The following is a 21,764-nucleotide window of genomic DNA, read 5'->3' as shown; positions in this document are numbered from 1 at the left end:
GAAACTGGAGCACCTGGAAGAAACCCATGCAGTCACGTGGAGAATGTGTAAACTCCACACTGTCACCCAATGCCAGAATTGAACCTGGGTCCCCGATGCTGTGAGGCAGCATTGCTAACCACTGTGCCACTATTATACAATTAACAGAAACAAAAACAAAAGCAAATTTTGCCATCCAAAACCAGATAATTATACCCTAACCGCTCCCTATTGGCTGAGTTTCTTTTTAATTATTTTCTGAAATTTGAACCTCGTTGGCAAGGCCAGAATTTGTGTTACAACCTCAATTGCCCCTGAGAAGATGGTGATAAGATACCTTAAATCGCTGCAGTCCATGCAATGTAGATACACCTACAGAGCTGTTAGGATTCTGACTCAGCAACAGTGAGAAAGAGTTCTAAGTCAGGATGGTGTGTGGCTTGAAGGGGAACTTACAAGTGGTGGTGCTCCCATTCTTCTTGCCCTTCTAAGTGGTTAAAATCACGGTTTGGAAGGTGCTGTTAAAAGAGCATTGTTGAGTTGCTGCAGTGCACCTGGTTGATATTACACATTGCTGCAACTGTGTTGGTGGGAGGGAGTGAATGCTAAGGTGGTAGGGCAGTTTTGGTAAAATAAACTGTCTTTTCCTGGATGAAGTTGAGCTTCTTGAGTACTGTTGAAGCCAAACTCATTCAGGCAAGTGGTGAATATTGTATCATATTCATGATTCGTGCCTTGCTGGTGATGGGCAGGCTTTAGGGAGTCAAGAGATTTGTTACTCACTGTTGAATTTCAAGCCTCTGGCCTGCTCTTGTAGTCACAGTACTTATATGGTTACAAGAGCAAATCAAAAGTTTCTGATAAATGATAACAACCATAGAAAGCTGATGGTTGGAGATCCAGTGATAGCAGTGCCAGCAAATGTTGTGGGGAGATGATCATTGCCTGGCAGTCGTGTGAGGCAAATCTTGTATTACTGCTGCAGGAACATTCTACTTTCTACTGGGAGTTGGGCAATAAATTCCCTCCCCTTAAAATTGACGTATACATTTGCCACACCTCTGTTCCCAGTTAACATGTTGCAAAAAGAGCAGAAATGGTAAGGTTTTAAAGGTGCCAGGTTTAGTACAGAAATTGCCATGCTGTAAATGTTAGCCTTATTTTGTACATTTACATTTAGCTTCTGGTTGATAGCAGTTAGGAGATTAAATTAGTGATATGGAATATCACAGAATACTACAGTGCAGAAGAGGCCCTTCAGCCTATTGAGTCTGCACCGGCACAGGCCCTAACCTGCCCACCTAATCCCACCTGCCAGCACTTGCCCATAGCCTTGAATGTAATGACATGTACTCATCCAGGTACGTTTTTAAGGATGTGAGACATCCCACCTTCACCAAACTTCCAGGCTGTGCATTCCAGACCATCATCACTCTCTGGGTAAAAGTTTTTCCTCAAAATCCTCCTAAACCTCGCACCCTTCACTTTTAACTGACCCTTCAACTAAGGGGAACAGCTGCTCCCTAACCACGCTGTCTCAATCTTGAGCACCTCAATCAGTCATCCCCTCAGTCTTCTCTGCTCCAGAGAAAACAACCCAAGTCTATCCCAACCTGTCCACCCCAATGTACTGGTGAATTTCCTCTGCACCTCTCAGTGCGATCACATCATTCCTATAATGTGGCGACCACAACTACACACAGTACATAAGAACATAAGAAATAGGAGCAGGAGTAGGCCATCTAGCCCTTCGAGCCTGCCCCGCCATTCAATAAGATCATGGCTGATCTGTCGTGGCTCAGTTCCACATTCCCGCCCTCTCCCCATAACCCTTAATCCCCTTGCCTATCAAAAACCCATCAACCCGCGTCTTAAAAATATTTAGCGAGGCAGCCTCCACCACTTCAACGGGCAGAGAATTCCAGAGATTCACCACCCTTTGAGTGAAGTTCCTCCTCAACTCTGTTCTAAACCGCCCCCCCTTTATCTTGAGGCTGTGCCCCCTAGTCCTACTATCCTTCCTGAGCAGGAAGAGTCTCTCCACCTCTATCCTATCCATCCCATCCATCATCTTGTACGTCTCAATGAGATCTCCCCTCATTCTTCTAAACTCTAACGAGTACAAGCCTAGTTTATTCAGCCTCTCCTCATAGCTCAACCCCCTCAACTCCGGCATCAGCCTAGTACTCCAGCTGTGGCCTCATCAAAGTTCTATACAACTCCATTGTGACCTTTTTTCTTTTGTAATCTATACCCCGATTGATAAAGGCGAGTATGCCACATGCCTTTTTCACCACCCTTTTTAACTGCCTTTCCGCCTTCAGAGATCTATGGACAAACACGTCAAGGTCTCTTGTTCTTCAGGACTTCCCAGTATCAAATCGTTCATAGTATACTTCCTTGCCAAATTACTCCTTCCAAAGTGTATCACCTCACTTTTCAGAGTTATGTTCCATCTGCCACTTATCCATCCATTTGACCATCTCGTCTATATCTTCCTGTAACCCAAGACACTCAACCTCACTGTTAACAACCTGGCCAATCTTTGTGTCATTGGCAAACTCAATGATTTTACCCTCCTCCCCAAACATAGATGACTGTCATTTATATAAATGACGAACAATAGGGGGCCTAGCATGGAGCCTTCTGGTATGCCGCTGGTCACTGTCCCTCAGTCACTAAAGCAGCCATCTGTCTTCACCCTCTGTCTCTTACCACTAAGCCAATTATGAATCCACCTTATGAGATTACTCTGTATCCCAATTGCATTTGCCTTCTTACTAAGTCTCCCATGTGGGACTTTGCTGAGATCCACATAAACTACATCCATTGCACTATCCTCATCTACATACTTGGTTGCATGCTCAAAATATTCAGTCAAATATGTTAGGCATGACCTCCCTTTGACAATGCCATGCTGACTGTCCCTGATCAACTCTTGCTCTCCAAATGGAGATAGATTCTCTCCTTCAGAATCTTCTCCAGTAGTTTCCCAATCACTGACACAAGACTCACTGGTCTGTAGTTCTCTGGCTTGTCTCTACATCTCCCCGATGGCCAGAAAGGAATTAAAAATTTGGGTCTGAACCCCTGCAATTTCCTCCCTCACCTCCCACAACAGCCTGGGACACAATTCATCCAGGCCTGGGGATATATCCACTTTTAAGCCTGCCAATAGCTCCAATATCTTGTCACACTGTAAGGCAATTTGCTCTAGAACCCCACAGTTTCAATGTTTTTGCATCAACTACTTCCTGTGGTAATTAATTCCACAGGCTCATCACTCTTTGGGTGAAGAAATGTATCCTCACTTCCATTCTAAATGGTCTACCCTGAATCCTCAGACTGTGACCCCTGGTTCTGGACTCCCCCACCACCGGGAACATCATCCCTGCATCTACCCTGTCTAGTCCTGTTAGAATTTTATGCGTCTCTATGAGATTATATGTCTCATTCGTCTGAACTCCAGCAAAAACAATCCTAACCTAGACAATTTCTCATACATCAGTCGCACCATCCCCTGAATCAGCCCAGTAAACCTTCGCTGCGCTCCCTCGAGAGCAAGAACATCCTTCCTCAGAAAGGGGGACCAAAACTGCTCGCAATACTCTAGGTGTGGCCTCACCAAAGCTCTGTTTAATTGCAACAACGTATCCCTGCTCCTGTACTCGAGACCTCTCACAGTGAGGCCAACATACCATTTGCCTTCTTTACTGCCTGCTGCACCTGCAAACTTACCTTCAGTGTCTAAGGCACAAGAACACCCAGGAGGAAACAGAGGCAGACATGGGGAGAACGTGCAAACTCTACAGTCACCCGAGGCCAGAACTGAACCCAGGTCACTAGTGCTGTGAGGCAGCAGTGCTAACCACTGTGCTGCCCCCTGACTTATCTTAGGATTTTCCCTATTTTTACCAGCTAGAGTTTTCTCATATCCCCTCTTTGTACTCCGAATTGACTTCTTAAACTCCATCTTGCACTTTCTGTACTCTACTAATGCCTTTGTAGACTTACTCCTCTTATACTTGTTAAAAGCGTCTCTTTTCCTTCTCATTGTATCCTGAATGTCTCTGGTCACCCATGATTCTCTCAGTTTGTTACGCTTTCCTATTACCCTATAGGGAACATGTTGGATCTGTACCCTCCCCATTACATCTTGAACACCCCCCCCCTTGTAGATTTCCCCCACAAGTAACTCGTTCCTGTCTACGTTGGCCAGATCCTGCCTTATTTTGTTAAGATCTACTCTTTCCCTAATCCAATACCTTTTCCTGCAACTTGTCTATTTCTTTGTCTGTAACAAATTTGAATTGAATCATGTTGCGGTCATCATCACCAAAATGCTCCTCACCAACACATCAATTATCTGTCCAGCTTCATTCCCCAGAATTAGGTCCAGCACTGCACTTGTTGGATCCTCTACATATTAACTGAAAAATTTTTCCTGTATATATTTTACTCCATCTAAGCCCTTTACATGACAAGAAACTAAAGGTTAATTGTTGCAAAAGATTGTAACATCACCATGAAGCAATCCAGAATCTTACTGCAATTGGAAATTGTAGTTTGGTGTTGTGGCTTTAAATTTTCAAAATATGTATTTAAAACACCTCAATTTATAAACAGTAGGTATTTTACTGGACACCAAATTCCAGAAATGTGTTTGAAGTTTCCCTACTCCCCAAAGCAAAACTGCCACATACTGTACACTAGAGTTTAGCACACACTTCCTTTAAACGTCAGTTATTTCCTGTCTCCCCCAGAAATACTCTCGATCCTCCCACTTCGGGTGAGCAACGCCATGGAAGAACAGAAAGACATATGCATGTTTTATTAGGGACGCTTTTGCAATTACGTTGTGAAATATTATTTCAAATTTCATCTATAATGCATGGTTGCAACGTGGCAGTATAACGAAGAGGGGACAACATTTATCAGCTTCATTAATGTCGCTGACCGTGAAAACCGCAAGGAATGTTATCCTTTCACAAACATTTCAGCGAACGCTGCTATCTGATTTATTTCTTATTTGAATCTACATTAAACACAAACGTTTACAGGGCCGTGTACACTTTGGAAGATCAAGGCCTTTTTAAGGACTTTTGCGCAAATGCCGAAGGGATCAACTTAACGTGTTCTCCCTTAATGACGAGCTGAAATGGCCACATGGACACACCTTGTGGCTGCCTTCCAAGCTCTCTAGTTGCTGCAATCTCGCAGCCGACTGGCGGTGCAATGCTGTAAAATGGCGGGACACATCACAGGGATCGAATAGACCCATGTAATGGCGGGAGACACAGAAAAAACAGGCTTCAAATAATGTTAACCGAGTAAATCAATAATAACAAAAATACGATCTGCGGAATTTATAATTATTGCACAATTCCGTGTTAACGTGTAATTTCCCGAAATTTTTTTTTGTTAATGCTGCACGATTTTCATTATTTCAAGGACATTAGCCCTGGTAAGGTTTTCATTGGACGCAGTCATCAATTAATTTACCTTTGAGAAATCGGGCAGCTTGAGCAGCAATATCATGTGATCTACTGGGAGTGTAGCAGGATTTCAATGCGGTATGTCCTAATTTGTAGATTTTTGTCTACGTAAATATCAATCAAAATGGTTCTTCCCATTTCTGAAAATAGACAAGTATCTAGGTTTCCTACCGCTAACCGATACGAATGTTTTGCACAACTCAGTCTTCAAATGCGATTCTACTTAATTAATTTGCAGTGTAATTAGCATGGCGTTCGCACGTCGATGGAGCCGCCTTATTTCTTCTGGGCAAGTCTCTTGAGAGAACTGAATGTCATATTTTTACACAATATACGTACACCGCAGAGCTAAAACAATTCTGGACAGCTTTTCATTTCTAAAAACACTAACCCAAAACCTTTTTTAACCAATCTAGTAGCCCAAACAGTTGACGGTTTGTTTTTTTTGCAACAGTAAAAGATCGAAAGGAACCCCTGCCCGACGTATGAGAGAATTTTATTGTACTCGGGCTGGCATCAGCTACTGACACCACCAATCAATTGGGGGGGGGGGGTGCTCTCAATGGCCTAAACGTTGCAATTTAATGTGAAATATGTGTGTATATATCAAATATATACATGGAGGATTCTACTTCAAAACAGTAAACACAATATTTCTTTTAAATACAATACAGAATGGAGACTACTGCGATTATCCACCGCAATTTACGAGCACAGCCAGTGAAGCGACTAGGTACGGCTCCACTATGGTCATATCTGTAACTCAATCACTGCTCAATACAGCGTATTATTTTCACGACCCCAATGTTTTCTTCCTTAAAACAGGAAAGCCTGATAATATTTTACTTCAAAACAGAAACCAGAATAATCTAATCTAGTTTCAAAAAAATACAATTATAATTTGTGCATTCAGAAAATGTTTCGAAGGTCTGTGAACACATTCTTTGTTCAAATTATCGGTTTTGACAGCGAGATTGGGTCAAAAAATGTAGTGTTAAACAGTTTCAGTACTAAACGGTTTAAATGAAAAACATGTTCATTAAACAATCGGCAAACAGCGATACTCACATGAATAAACACATACATTTCTACTAACATATAGTAATAGCACCAGAGGTCTGCAGACTTTGCATAGATTGCTGCAAAAAGAATGACAGCAGCACATTCAGTCACGGTTAAGTACTATGAACTGAATATTATCTGTGAAACATGTCTCAAAGTTAGTCCCTGAAAACATAATGGCAAACATTTGAAGTCACTAAAATGTGCCTAAAGTTCATCCCACGGCCAAAAAAAAATACAACAATTCCAATGAACTATCAGACAACTTAGCTTGTCAGGTGATAGAAGCATAATGCAACCATCACTCAAAGATGGAACAGGAAAAAATCCAGGAGACAAAAGTATAATAGCACAGGTTCCAAAAGGGGAAGGCATGCTTGATTAATCTTACTGATTTATTTGAAGGAATAACAGAAAAAGTAGACAAGGGTAATGCGGGGATTTAATATACATGGACATTGAAGTGCCTTTGGCAAGCGATAGGATGCGAATCAAGGAACAAGTGACAGAATGGATAGCAAACTGTCTACAAAACAGAAACTAGAGAACAAAAATTTACAGTAGTTACTGAGACTGGTGAGAAATGGGAAGTGATGATCCAAAAAAAAGAACAATCCTCATGGTCATCAATAATTTAGCGCATAGCATTTACAAAGCTACATCAACTACCATCTTTCAAAAGTGGGATGGGTGAGTCACATGCATTGCAGTCATCTTAATTACATCTTATACTGCTCAACATTGCAAGGCTAATCAAAAGATAGATCAATGAAACTTGCATCAAGATCCCAACTTCAATGTCAAGACGTAGTTTGTTTCAATGTCAAGTTTGTTTCAACTTCAATGTCAAGACAGATTTCCAATGTTTGTTTTGTTCTTTACAAACCAATTTCTTGTAATGATTTGTTACCTACATATTTATAATACATTAAATAACATTTCCGGTCAACTTTTCCTAACATGATATTCATAAATACTTCATTTGGCTGTGAAGGGCTTCAAGAACACTGAAGTGATGAAAGGAACCATATAAATATATTATATTTTTCCTTATTAATATGTGCATAATAATATGTAATGAAAACTGTCCATAAAATTATTACTTCCCAATTAGACCCTCACACCAGTGGTGGCACTATATATATTAAAATAATTAGTGATCTCAAGATTCTAAAAATACTGCACCAGTAGGTGGGGCTGTCAACATAACATAATTGAACATATCAATATCAATGTGAACTGGCCTAAGATTACATAATAGCCCAAATGTGCATAAGACGCAAATATTCTCTGCTCAATCATCAAAGGATTTGGCTCCACATGGAATATAAGAAGCATCTTCTACGTTCCCAAGATTATCTGGTCAGAAGCAAAAAGCAGAACTTTAAAAGAAGAACAAAAAGAAATGACAAAGTCTGCAGCCACAGAGAAAATGTCAAACTGGAATCAAGTGTCTTTCTTTTTGTCCTTTAGGGACAAGTTGACTGTTGAGGCGGGAATCAGAATGGAAATTAAAAATGGAAAGATTTCAAAGTAAAGTAAACTCTTGAGTATGAAAGACACCTCAGCAAAAGATATACAGAAACTGCAGGGAAAAAGCTGAACAGCCATGGTCATGTGATGTGTGCTGAGCACTAGAGACTGATTCTCCCCCCCACCTTACTAAGCAAGACAATTGACCTTCTGCATTCCCCCACGCCCAGCTAATTATTGGACTGCCCGCTTACACTGATAGTGAACTCACTCCTCACCCACTTGAGATTTTTTTTTGTCTGGCCTTATTTATTTTGCCTGACTTGCTATTCACCAATATCCCTGTTCATCTGACTGATGCCTTTTAACTTTCAAATTATATTTTGTCTTTTCTCCCTTTTGAACATTACCACTTTCCTAAAGTGGTTCAATGCCAAGTTAAACTCAAACTTGTTCAAATTACTAACATCCCTGAAACAGCACCAAAATGAAGAAAAAATACAGCACAAACAACATTATTACTCCAAATACTTTTAACTAAAAAATTCTCTTCCCCTTTCTACCAAAAATATTTGCAGCTTTCCTTACTCATCTTAAAACAGAGACAGCCAGGGCATTTTAAGCGTCATTCAAAAATGAACACTCTCCTGGTTCACTTCCGCCCCAAGTGCCGCTAGCAACCAAATCTCTCCCCTAAAGAGATGATAAACTACAGTGGTGTTGTCATGCAGAACATTTTACCAGTTCCATTAAATTTACAGAAACTATTCTATTTTCTTCCATTACTGAAAATGCTGACAATGTCAATTATATATTTCTGGAACCCTTTATTACCTTCCCCATAGTGGATATTCTTTCTGTACAAACTCAAGACATTTGAGTGTTAGCTTCATATTCATTCAGTAACTATAATGTACAATCCTGTTTAACAGCATTCACGTACAAGTACCAGGAGCTAGTTAATGGTTAGAAATCAAACAGGAACTGATCTTGCCAATCTGAGTCAGGCCACAGAGACCAATTGTAGCACCAGAAATAAAATCTGTTGAGTTCCCTCAGTTGTCAACGGAACCATCAGGAACAATTTCGCATTTTTAAGTGGCCTAAGGGTAGTGAAAACTTACATAATCAGTGTGTCAGAGCAAATAAATATAACAAAATGAGTAGGACAAGGGGTTACTTGCATTATTTTTAATAAGTTTATCAATACTATCTAGAAACACAGATTCCTTTGGTATTATGGTAAATGTATCAGAGTATATACTGACTGTTTGGTTGTTTTAGAATGTGAATCCAATGTTATAATGCCATAAGTGGTCAGTTGAATAAATTTCAGAATCTTAGAATGTTTCATATAATACATCTATTTCACTCCCTTCATCAACCCTCTGTTAGATCAAATAAATCAAATTAGGTCACTTAGATATAACTTCACAGTAACAAATCCACTGCCTTTATTAACCCTTGCTTTTTGTTAATTTTGTGGAAGCTACTGAATTGTAAAATTAATCAGAGAAATTCAGATTGAGAACAAACAAATAACTGAGATTTCAGCTTTTTTCTGGTTGTGATTTAACATAATTTGTAATGCATTTATTCATGGCAAAGTGAGTTGATCTAAATATACTGAAACATACTCTAAATGCCCAGTTAGAGTTATGTTCACACGATACATTATATTCAGATGGTTACATTCAGAGGCATCTTTATTGCTTTTTAATGTAATACAGGCATGCTGATAAGTGAAAGAATGCAAATCTACTAAAGTTATCTAGTTAAGATATCAGCAAGATAAAGTTACCCAATACTAACCAAGAACACCATGAACATTGGTCAATCTACAAAATACTGTTTTTAAAAGTTGCAGGTTGAGTTTTCCCAGAAACTGTGTTTTATATAATCTTCTCAAAGTTGAATGGTCCAAAAAGGCTAAATACCATTTGTACGGTAATCTGCTTGCTAGATTTTGAGATTTAATATTGCAATGTCAAAAGCATCTCAGAATAATAGATTCCAACCTGAAACAAATTTTTATAGTTTGTTTACTGTTTCTCCACAGATACCATCAGACCCGTTGAGACCTTGTAGCATTATCTGTTTAAATTTCAAATTTCCAGCAAAGTATTCTGCCTCAACTGCAGAAAACTGCCAATTTATCAACAACACAAGATCAACATGAATGCAATGGGAAAAGGTGGCAATGGACGAATACTGTTCATGAGGGAGGGAGGGATGTCTTCTGATGCAGTGGGTAGCATCCTTCCTCTGAGCCAGAGGGTTTTGCATCCCACTTCAGGACTTGATTGTTGATGAAGGTGTATTCACAATTCAGCCAAACAGGTTGACTACCAACCTATAAATCTTTCCAACGCAGGCCTACGACAGATATAAGTGCAGGAGATATTCCTGGTCAGCCAAGTGATGTAAAGACATTTGGAGCCGCTACCATCAAGATCCATGTAAAAGTGCATGTTTCCACAACAACGCTAAACTCCATTAGTAATTTATAACACAGCACCATAATACAGACAATTGCGATGACAAGTGGCAAGTAATGTTAAATGCCACCTAATGACCATTTTCCAATGAGATTTCTACCCCGTCTTGAGATTCAGTGGCATTATGATCCCCAAATCTACCACCAGCCAAGGGTCACCATTAACCATGAACTTAACTAGACAACCATGTAATCCTACAACTACAAGAGCTGCTCAGAGGATAGGTAAAATGTATGGAGCACACGCCAAGAGTGTTATTTTCCAGTATCTGAACCAGTGCAGCTGCAACAGCGGTCAAGATACTCAACATTATCCTGGACAAAGTAGCCTACTTAATTGACAGGCCATCCATCCACTACCTTCAATATTTAGAAGATATGACAAACTGTATTCCCCACAGATGATCAAATATATTAATAACTTGAATGAAAGCATGGACGATTGTATATCACATTTTGAAAATGACCAAAATAAGAGCCACAGTAAGTTATATAGATGGCAGCAGGAAATGACAATATCAGAACCAAACTGAGTGAGCAAAACTATAGCAGATGGAATTTAATATGGAGAACTCCTTCACTTTGGATCTGAGAAAGACAAGTTAGAGTATTTTTTTAATTATGACTGACCAGCCGTGGAAGGACAATGGGGCTTGGAAATCCCAGTACATGAATCATGAAAAGCTAGTACACACGTACAAAAGGCTATCAAAAGGCCAACAGAATGTCGGCCTTTTATTTCCTAGGAGGTGGAATTCAAAAGTGAGGACATGATGCTTCACTTGTACAGACTACAAGTCCATTTGAAGTACTTAGTTTTGGCCTACACACCTCAGGAAAAATATTTGCCGTTTGAGAGATATGACACAACATCTTATATTAATATAATGCCACAAAATAAAACATCCCATGGCATTTCACAGGAGCATTACCTAACAAAACTTGACACTGACCCCACAAGATTATTACAGAAGACGACCGAAAGCTTGCTGAAAGAGGTTAGGGTTCAAGTAACATTGTAAAGAAAGGAAGAGTGGTAAAATGACAGAGAGCTTTAGGATCTCGATTGCGGAAGGCAAGGTCCTCAACAGTACGCAATTAATGCACAAGTGACCAGACTAGAGGGCAAGAGATTTGAGGATGATAGGCACAGAGTCACCAAAATGATTCCAGTGATCTAAGGATTAAATTATTGCAACAGGTTCCTAAAGCTGCAGCATATTCTTCTGAATTTAGAATCAGGCAGAACAATCGAGTTGAGATGTTTAAGCGATAAAGTAATTTGACAGGGCAGACACAGAGAAATCATCTGAACATTAGTTGAATGAATCAGAATTGTTACAGCACAGAAAGAGATCATTTGGCTCATCCTGGCCATGGCAGCCCTGTGCGAGAGTAACCCAGCCAATCCCCCTTCCCCTGCATTCTCCCCATACATTTTCTCCTCAGGTGGTTATTCAGTTCCCCTTTGAAAGCCTTACTGAATTTGCCTCTCAGGCAGTACATTCCAGATCCTAACTACACAGTGCATAAAATATGTTTCTTTATATTTTTTATATAATCCATTTAAAAATGCAACATTATCTGCATTATGCTGAGTATTTGATTAGGTAGTTAAACAGACAAATCAGAAGATAAATAATCACCATTAGGCTAAACATAGGGGGCTCTCAATTACCTGAGAGACTGGAAGAGAAAAAAAACCTTTTTACTCATGTCCTGCTGTTGTGCCAAATGCTTTTGAATCAAGTTCCCAGACAATTTAGTAACCACAGGAACCATAATAATTCAAACATATACATAGACAAGTAGAGCACAACCAGTTTACCACAATAAAATCAGCAGAAAACTAAACTTTTGTCAGCTGGGAATTGCGCAGTAGTTAAAATACCAAACATTTGCTGGAGATATACGATTATCTTTTTTAAGAACATGTGAAATTCTGTTATTTACACTGTGCAGCCATTAGCAACTTAGATCCAATATCCATAAGACTCATGCTATTTAAAACAATAGCTGCCATCTGAGTTAATCTTCATGAAACAAATTAAATCCATAAATTCAAAACAAATGCACTACTATTCCATAACTACACTTCTGTCAACTTTCAACATTGTAAAATGTTACTTTTCGTATCTGCATGACAGTGAAAATACTTAGCAAGTACAAACTAGATGCATTTATTCAATAGGCAGACCCAACATCAAAACACATTCATGACTACATTGTTCAGTCTGTCATCGGATAACTATTGTATCCAACATCACGATTATTTATATGCTCTATAAAAGGGCCCAAGAAAAACAATGTTTTAGAAAAACAATGGTGTTTCAGTTACAAAGAGCAAGGTTTCATTTGTTCAGGTAAAATTCATAACAATTCTTGTTCTTGCCCTATTTATAATCTAACTATATGCCTAATAGAAGAAAACATCAGACTTGTAACGTTCAAAGGACACATGAAAAATTATTAATAATTTTCCATTGTACAAAGCAGTCAATTGTCTATTTTAAGTGTAGGTTTAAAACCAGCAGTTTCTCATCATTGTTGATAGTTATTCAACAACAATATACTAATTATAAATAAGCTGAAAGCTTGCAAGAACCATCTGTGAGGAGGAATATGATTTGTATCAAATTGCACTCTGACCTCTTGCAGGTCTCCAATTTTAATTGCTCCATCGCTAACAGCCGAGCTTTTATCTGCCTGGGCCCCAGATGTTAGATATCTTTTAACTCTCCTTCCCCCTTTAAAACACTTAAAACATTTCTATTTACCCAGTTGTTTGGTCACATGTCCTAATATCTTGTTATGCGGCCTGGTATTAAATTTTGTTTGATAATGCTCATGTGAAACATTTCTTGACTTTAAAGTACTCAGTCCAACTTGTTGCATTTCACCCTGCACCTCATTGCACTGGGATACTGGATGTGTCAATGATAACCAGGCTCTTTGCCATTAATGTAACTGAATGTGTCTTCATATTCTGAGATGCCTAACATGTTGACAGATGTGTCCAAAATTTGTCCTAAAAGTCAGAGCACAAGAAAATGATCATTCAATCTACAAAATCTTCAATTAGTAAATATGCTGCCCAACATGAAGCTTGGCCAAAAATTCCATGGTTGCCACTGATCTTAATACATCTGAACTGGGTGGACAGCGTGCAGGAAAGAAGGTGAAACTGGCAGGATTCCCTATTCTGATTGGGGTGGCATGGTGACTCAGTGGCTAGCACTGCTGCCTCACAGTACCAGGGACCTGGGTTTGATTCCCAGCTTGGGTCACTGTCTGTGTGGAGTTTGCATGTTCTCCCCGTGTGCTCCCGTTTCCTCCCACAGTCTGAAAGACATGCTGGTAAGGCGCATTGACCCAAACAGGTGCCAGAATATGGTGACTAGGGGAATTTCACAGTAACCTCATTGCAGTGTTAATGTAAGCCTTACTTGTGACTTTTACTACATATTCCACCCTTGAAAATAAAATACACATGGACATCACATAAGGAAGGGTAGAATTTGACTAAGTTACAATGTCTTCCAAGGTAATATAGCCTGCCAAAGTTTAAAGTCCAGACTCAAAAATGAAGAATGACCAATTACGCTGAGATAACTAAATCCATCTCTGTAAAGAGAGGAATATATAAATTAAAGAGGTAAACTTTCTAATCAATATTTTGAGCATTAAATCCTCAATTGTACAATATAAATCAAAAATGGAATTTTGTCTAATCCGTTGTGGATTAGGGAGAACCGTTTTAGTCATAAAAATTATAATGTACATAAAATTATCAGAATCCTGCTCTTTGACGATTAGAACACAATAAATGCTTGCAACATCCCTTTCATTCTTACTATTTAGGAAAGATACTACAGAACCAACTTTATTAAAAAATCCTTAAACACTTTCACCTAATAATGTAGATAGTTCCCTCTGTGCCTTTGGTGTCTCCGGGATGCAGGGAAATGCTTCACAGCCAATGAATTACAACTTAAATATACCTGTCATTGTAAAGTAGGCCAGCAAATCTGAGCACAGCAATGACAGAGGCAACTCCATAAACGACCAGTTAATCTATTTGATAATACTGATCAGGACATTGAGTGAGAATGTTGTGCTTTTCTTTTCCAAAAATTAGAAAACTTATATCAATCTAAGTAGGCAGGCCAGCCTTCAAATTAATATATCAAAATGTATCAGCAATCTTCCCTCTAACACACCTGAGGTGACAACCCAAGTTTCAAATTTCCAGCGATATTTTGCTTTAATTATATTACCCAAGTTACTGTCTCAGGGTTTTCCATTGGGGGTTGAATCCATTGACCTTCTGACTCAAGCATCAGCACTAAACACTGATACAGGTGTTTCAACACCAAAAATTCCTTACAATGTAAATAATTAAAGTTTTTAAATGTCTGCATTTTTTTAATGACAGAATAGATTATTTGAATACAAGTACAGTGGTACTCTTGCATTCTGCTGGGAGATATTTCCCATGTATGTGAAACCAGCAACTCTGAGCAGCTGGCACCTTTATTGTCTGTTATGCCAATAAACCTCAACTGGTTGGTTGGAGCCAGCACATTTGGACAAAAGGGTCAGCGTTCATTATTCATTTTTTTTCACTGTTAGCCGTGCAATACCAAAGCCAAATTTATCATTTCACTACCCTATGAATAGTTGCCTTGATTGTAGCATTATTGAAATATGCAAAGGATTTGAAATACATATAAATCGACAGCGGATGCCAAATTAATTTTTATTGGCTCACATCTGGTGACCAAATGTTGCTAACAATCACTCTGAAGAAGTTAATGGCTGCTATCACCGAGATGGAAAATGTCCAATTTGAATCTGGCTTCAACTTCAGTTGGGGTGTTGCTGTGTAGATGATGCAATTTAAAAGACAAAAATGCAATTACATTATTATGAAACTACTTCCACAATCTCTGTGTGAGTCTATTACTAGGTGCAATTGTTCCACTTATACAACTGGATCTCAGAAAGGCTGTCCCAATTGTAATTTCCTTTTACCAGAATATGCAACTACCTTGTGGCAGTGGCAAGGGGAAAGGAAGATGAAGATTTAAATGCTTTTGCAGCAGAGGGTATAAGAAAAATATGACAGCTGCATTCCCAATATAGTTTGCATCTATCTGCTGCTGATTGGATCTCATGAAGCTAAGACCTGGTCTTCTTTTCTGGTCCAATTTAATTTTCCCATGTCAGTACAAAGCTGGGAAAACAATTTAATTTTCCCATATCAATATTAACAGTCAGAATGGACAGGCAGTTTATGTATTAAGAGTAAGTTTCTTTCTTAGATGGGGAAAAAAACAATTGTATCAAAAATCGAAAATAGTAGTTTTGTATGTGAAAAAAGGTGGGCTATCCAGTATCACCTATTTATTACACAATATATTTTGCCGTGAAAATAACCAAAATTCAAACGCTGACCATGAAGTGATTTCTTCTACAGTCAATTAGCACCATTTTACTGTATAGTTTGAAATTCCTCTCCTTAGACTGATAGTGCAATTGAGTCATGTTTAACTATTTTCATTTAAACGGGCTTACTTCAATAAAATACAGACCACAAGGAAGGCACGCCCTACCCACAGCCTCTGACTACTGTTGTTTTCATGCACAAAAATGACAGTACATGGGCAAGAAAAGTTAAGTAATTTTAAATGTCTATGTCATACTTCTTCCTTTTTCCTTACAGAAGGAACCCGACTCTTGCTACTGAAACATCTAGTTACAATGTCCTAATTCTGGACAATGTATAAAGTGCACTCAACAAAAGAATAAGGCATTGACTGGGTTCAAGGTATACCAATGACTTCCTCTCAACCCTCCCTCAATGTTACAAAATAAAACACAATGAAAAACATAAATAATCTGAATATTGTCGCACCAGATGAATTAGCCACGAGGTTTGTTTCACAATCTATTAAATTTATTTGGACTTTTAAAACAATGTTCCAGATCATTTCTATCTGAAACCTAATGCACCCTCCCCTTTGCGTTTCTGTCTCATTCTCTGGTGGGGGAGGGGTGGGAACTGGCTTATTTGCATTTCAAACTGGTATAACAGAAATACAGTCCTCCTCTATGATTAAATATAGCAATAGACACTAGGTTCTGCCAACCACAAATCACTCTCGATAATTCTTGCAAACCACCGTGGCAATTATAATAGATTAAAATATTTTAATAATGCAGTTTTTTACTAAATAGTCACAACCCAGTTTAAGAAAATGGTGCAACGTATTTTCCTTCCTCAGAGTTGTAACTAAATCTTTCCATTAATTTCTGGCTGAATTACAAAAAATAATCGTACAGTATTTCCAGACATGCTCTTGTTTTCCTTTGTAAATTGGATAAATTTACCAAAGTATTGCTAAATTTATTATACATGTGTTTAAATATTAGCATATTGATACCATGTAAATTACTGGGCAATACAAATAGAAGCAATTTAGAAAATATTGTCATAAAGGGTGCATATTGATCATCAGAAAAGGATGCTTGCAAGTGGATCACAACACAAGTTTTTCCTTCTGAACTAGCACAGCATTGGTATAAATGCATGATTTATACAGGACTTTCACCAAAAATAAACGAGATCTTACTTCAGACGCTGACAACTTAAAAGCTTTTTTTTTACAAATCACCAAGCAACAGTAACTAGGCAACTCCAGCACTCAACCTAAAAGATAGGAGACTTTCACTAAAAGCCTTTATCTAAACATGGAAGACTGCCCAAAATATACTCACTCAATCTCCACATTACCACTTGTATTAAATTGGACAAAATAGTACGACTTAAATCAATTGCAAAAGTTTTGAAGGGGTGTTACAAATACATTTGTTCCTTTTACAATGCTTTATTAAATTCTTTACAGCATAAAATATCCAAAATGTAAGGATTTTGACATGGTGGCATAATTTTAGACACAAGACAGAAACTTTACTGTAATCCCTCGATTAAGTCAATTGTGTTTAGGTCTTCTGGTCTCTTCCTTTGATTTTTAACTAACGTATAACATTCAAAACCAGATATATTTAATATTGCGAAAGAAATCAAAGTCAAATTCTAATACGTCTGGGAATTCAAAGATCTGCTTGTGCTTGCCCTAAGGAATAAGTCATGAGTTCTCCCCAGTATTTAAAAGTATCTCAAAGATCGGGCTTCAAGAATTACGATAAATCTTTCGTCAGTTGTGGTTGCCTTTATATTTAAAAATGCAAGATGAAACATAAAATATAAAATATTTAAGTCTATTTCAAAATAACATTGAGCAGTATTTTGCAATCACAGGAATCTGCAGGACACAATACTCGTTTAAGCTTTGAGAATTACGAGAAATGGTAAATCAGGTTTTGTTACACATCCTTTGACGGGTAGGTACAAGTGCATGCTTCAAATGCCAAACGTGAGGCTTGATGCTGAGAACGAGTCCGCCATTTTACTCACGCTGAGCACCACACGCTACGCTCAGTATCCCGATTTTATCATTTCCTTTTTGCATCAATACCTCGTTTAAAAAAAACTTTCACCTTCCATTATAGACATTTTGCAAACTCGGTAACTTCCTTTCACCGTTTAATTTATGCTTTATACAGTAAACTGGTTACATTTTTTCAAATATTACCCGCTGACTACACGATGCTTTTAATTGCACCTCGGATCGCTGCTTCCTGTCTGGGATATAAATAAACTTGAGCAAAATTCAGCAGCAATATCTGAAAATCAGAATCTCTCCGAGAAACTGAAGTATTGTAAAGCTATGATATATCAAGTTGTTTCCTTCCATTAATTGGTTCAAATGATACGTTGCATAAATTGCCTTGCTAATTTTAAGTATTTCTTGTGCCTGTCTTTTTTTCCTCTGCTGTACAAGGCCAAGCAGTGTCTGATCGCAGAGGAGCGCCAGTTTGGACCTTTGCTATCAGTGAATGTGTTGTGTTCCCCTCCCCCAGCTCTGTTTCCCACAGACAGCCCCTGTCCTCCATTACAGCTCCCATGTGTCTTAAAACAGTCAGATCTTCACATCTTTCTCTCTCCTGGGGCTGCAGCCACCAATATTTACAACATTAGCACGAAACAGTTGTGAACTTTACGTTTTTATTGGGAGGGGGGAAGAATGTAAAATATGATAGGTTTAAAAACAGAGAGGATTCCCACAATCAAATTTAGCTAAGTCACGGGCAAGAACAAAAATTGGAAATAATATGTTGTTTCATTTCCTTTTTGTTTTTATAAAGTCAACGATCTTCCTGAACGATTGGAAAACTGTCGAGTGGCATGAGAAAGGACATTTGAGCAGATCGACCCGAGATGGTAGCAATGCCACATAACAATAGGAATACTGTAAAGGCAGCTAGTGACCCCTTTTACGGAGTGAGGGATGTGAACTCCACCAGCAGCTTATGTGTGTGTATGTATGCGATCTCACTCACAGCTGCAGCAAGAAGCCAACACTTTCTCCGGTTTCAGTTTACCCTGAAGGGCCTCGAGGCCGGGCCCACAATAATACGCTCACCGAGAGAGTGTTTACCACACACACACACGGCGCGGTCCACAACTTACCGTTTAAAATGCTCGATAATCTTGTCTTCGCGCACATTTTCCGGCAAATTCCCCACCCAGAGGTGCCTGGTTTCTCGTACCATCCTTAGCGAGTCATAGGGCTCCCTTTTCGGTGTGAGTAAAAGTCCGGTTTTTATTCTGCGGTGACGGCGGTGGCTCCTGTCGGCCCCGGGGTTAATCCTTGAGGTAAAATCCCACCATTAGGCTAACGCACACTCTCTCTCTCTCTCTCGCGCCGCCCGACCTGACGCGGTTTTTTTTTCCTCGAGACGCTAACAGTTCGTCCCCCAGACCCGAAATTGAATGGCACCGCGCACGCGCGGGATCCGTCGCCGCGGGCGCGCAAGCGCCACGAAAACCCCCGGGTCGCCTGGGCTCGCCGCCACAACACGCACGCGCGGAGGAATCCTCGCCCTCTTCCCCTCCCCCTCGCTTCTCAGCCGAAAGGAAGAATACCAAACTGCGCCTGCGTGACACCCGATGAGCCTTTTTTTCCCATCCCCGGGCGCATCGTGTGATCTACGCATGCGCGGAAAATGCGGCACGCACAAAGGTCCGGGAGCCGCGGGTGGGAGGAGAAACCACGCGTGCGCAGAAAGTGGCCGGGAGTGTTTTCTGCGCAATCGCGCGGAGTTGGTATTTAGCTTACTACAGTGACTGGAAGGAAAGTTCTGGAAAAGCTGCTGTCGGTGCAGGAGCACGATGAATAGAAAGGAATCTGAGAAAGCGCAATTCCAGGGATTTCCACTCTTTATTTAAAGAATAGCTCTGTTTAACTTGTCTATAAGTGCCTCCTTCGACTAATACTAAATTTTGGATATTATGAACGATATGGGAAGATTTTAGATGGCTTGAGCGCCGAAATGACCGATATGAGGAAATACAACTTTCAAAAAACTTGTTGCCAATAACTTTTTCTTGTCAGAAAGCGGCTGTGTGTTCGTTCAGAATGGGGTTTTCTTGCAGGAATATCGTCACTCCACCATTCTCAGTCCTCTTTGTCCCTGTCTCTGCTCCCCTCCCCCTCTCCTTTTCCACTCGGGCGCCATTTTAAGGTGATGGAAAGTTCTGGAGAGTCCGCCATTTTGTGGCAAGCAGCAATCTGCCCAAACAGGGAGTGCTGCGCACATACACTGCTGGAATACCAGAGATCTAGACTACCTTGTGGCTTAAAATAGTGGAATAACAAGCAATTAATAGCCCATCGGGTCTTAAAAATCTGGTTTCTCTTGGAAGATGCTATTTCGTGTAATAATAGCGTTAAATAAAAACTGGCTTTACGTGCAACCTATACAGATCAACTGATACAAGTTCGCTTTAAAATAGTAGGATATTATAAATTTATAACAGATTGGAGAGAAGGAAAGAATTCTCTGGGGAAAGAGCAACAGTTTGGTTAGTGCTGCCACCACACAGTAAGTGTTTCAGAAAGGAGAGAAATATAATTTTATTAAATCTTGCATTAAAGTATCTACGTCACCTTTCAAACATAACATCTGCAATCAAAAGTACCCACTTAGCCTGGTGGATCACATGTTTCTCACGTTCTTGTTGTAAATTTAAGTCCTTAATACACAAAGGATTCCAGAAATTTATGTAAAAATCGTATGGCTCGGTGTTTCTGGTGAGCAGCTCTGTACTTGGACGGGGGCCATGTTTTTCTTAAGTGTTGACTGAAACTGCAAATTATGGTTTAATCCAGTTGATATATCCGTCGAAAGTGGTGAATGTGATGCAATAACCAAATTTTGGTAATTGCAGAAAGAGTAGTATTTCAACAGACCCATTTTTAGAATTTTGTATTCAGTATAAAATGTACTTTGGTATGCTGACAATTATCAACAAACCTCAAAAAAAAACCCTTGATCAAATAGGTAATCTTTAACAAGGTTTACTATTCATCTATTAATGGTTTATAACAGGAGGGTATCAAGCTCCGTTTTTGAGGTTGTGAAATCTAGGGGCCAACACCCATGGTGCAGAACGATTGCGAAGACATGCAAAAAGTGGATGACTTTTTAGCTTGGCTTTTTAAATGCCTGTAATTACGCTATGAGTTATGAAAGCAACACACTCGTGATATGGATATGTTCTCAAGGTTGTTCTTTGTTTTTTTGGTATCCACCCAGTATGTTTATTCACTGATTACATAAAGACTGCACTGGTAACTAGGGTAATTCTGCATCCTGATTAGTGCGGAAGTGTGCATATAAAATCCCGATTCTTAGAATTTCTAATTTTTCAGCTTAACGGATAATGAATTATTCTTGACCTGCTATAAATGGAGGATCGTGATCTAATTGTTCAACATCGTACCCCATGGCCACAAAAATAATCATGCGTATTTTCAGACAACATGAAGAACACTGCTGAGAAACAGGGTTGACATGATCCCTTTTAAACTGCTTTTGCTCCTCAGCATTATCCATAGTAGCGCTGTTTGGAGGTGAGAAGGGGGAAATGTTTTCATTTGCCGTGGTGCATATCTTGAGAGCTGAGGCAATAATTGCTTTTGTTAAGCCTATTTTCTTAAACTGTTTGCCTTATAAGGCCTTTCAGTGAACAAAATGGCAATGCAAAATTGAGAATGACATTCTGGAATTTCCTGTTATGTGGCCTAGCTCTTTGCATTTTGAAGTATTTATGTCTGTAGTGATAGCTT

At 39.3% G+C, this 21,764-nt stretch overlaps 2 protein-coding genes and 1 long non-coding RNA gene across 5 annotated transcripts in view; 2 read left to right on the top strand and 1 right to left on the bottom strand.

The window, feature by feature from the left end:
* spen (spen family transcriptional repressor) overlaps positions 1 to 19,407 on the bottom strand; it is a 90,944-nt gene extending 71,537 nt beyond the window's left edge. The window contains exon 1 of the mRNA XM_080215380.1: positions 19,103 to 19,407. Coding sequence (XP_080071506.1) covers positions 19,103 to 19,185 — 83 coding nt within the window. The 5' untranslated portion in view covers positions 19,186 to 19,407. The remainder of the gene's footprint in view (positions 1 to 19,102) is intronic.
* LOC145360245 (uncharacterized) lies at positions 4,783 to 16,331 on the top strand. 2 transcript variants are annotated; one of them, XR_013889677.1, is made up of 3 exons: positions 4,783 to 5,552; positions 6,149 to 6,207; positions 16,232 to 16,331. It is a non-coding gene; the product is annotated as an uncharacterized LOC145360245 (long non-coding RNA). The 2 variants fall into 2 exon arrangements; XR_013889678.1 differs by lacking the exon at positions 16,232 to 16,331 and adding an exon at positions 10,069 to 15,359.
* A 315-nt stretch (positions 19,408 to 19,722) lies between the features above and the next one.
* Positions 19,723 to 21,764, top strand: part of bcl2l16 (BCL2 like 16) — a 43,823-nt gene continuing 41,781 nt past the window's right edge. Inside the window, exon 1 of one of the 2 annotated variants that reach the window (XR_013889682.1) lies at positions 19,723 to 21,548. The gene's annotated coding sequence lies outside the window, so the exon portion shown is untranslated. The remainder of the gene's footprint in view (positions 21,549 to 21,764) is intronic. The other variant, XM_080215457.1, reaches the window with a different exon arrangement.

The sequence above is a fragment of the Carcharhinus amblyrhynchos genome, chromosome 30, assembly GCF_965287045.1.
Source record: "Carcharhinus amblyrhynchos chromosome 30, sCarAmb.v2.hapA, whole genome shotgun sequence".
Taxonomy (NCBI): domain Eukaryota; kingdom Metazoa; phylum Chordata; class Chondrichthyes; order Carcharhiniformes; family Carcharhinidae; genus Carcharhinus; species Carcharhinus amblyrhynchos.
Note: the sequence above shows the minus strand (reverse complement) of the source record. Positions and strands in the feature narration are given on the sequence as shown.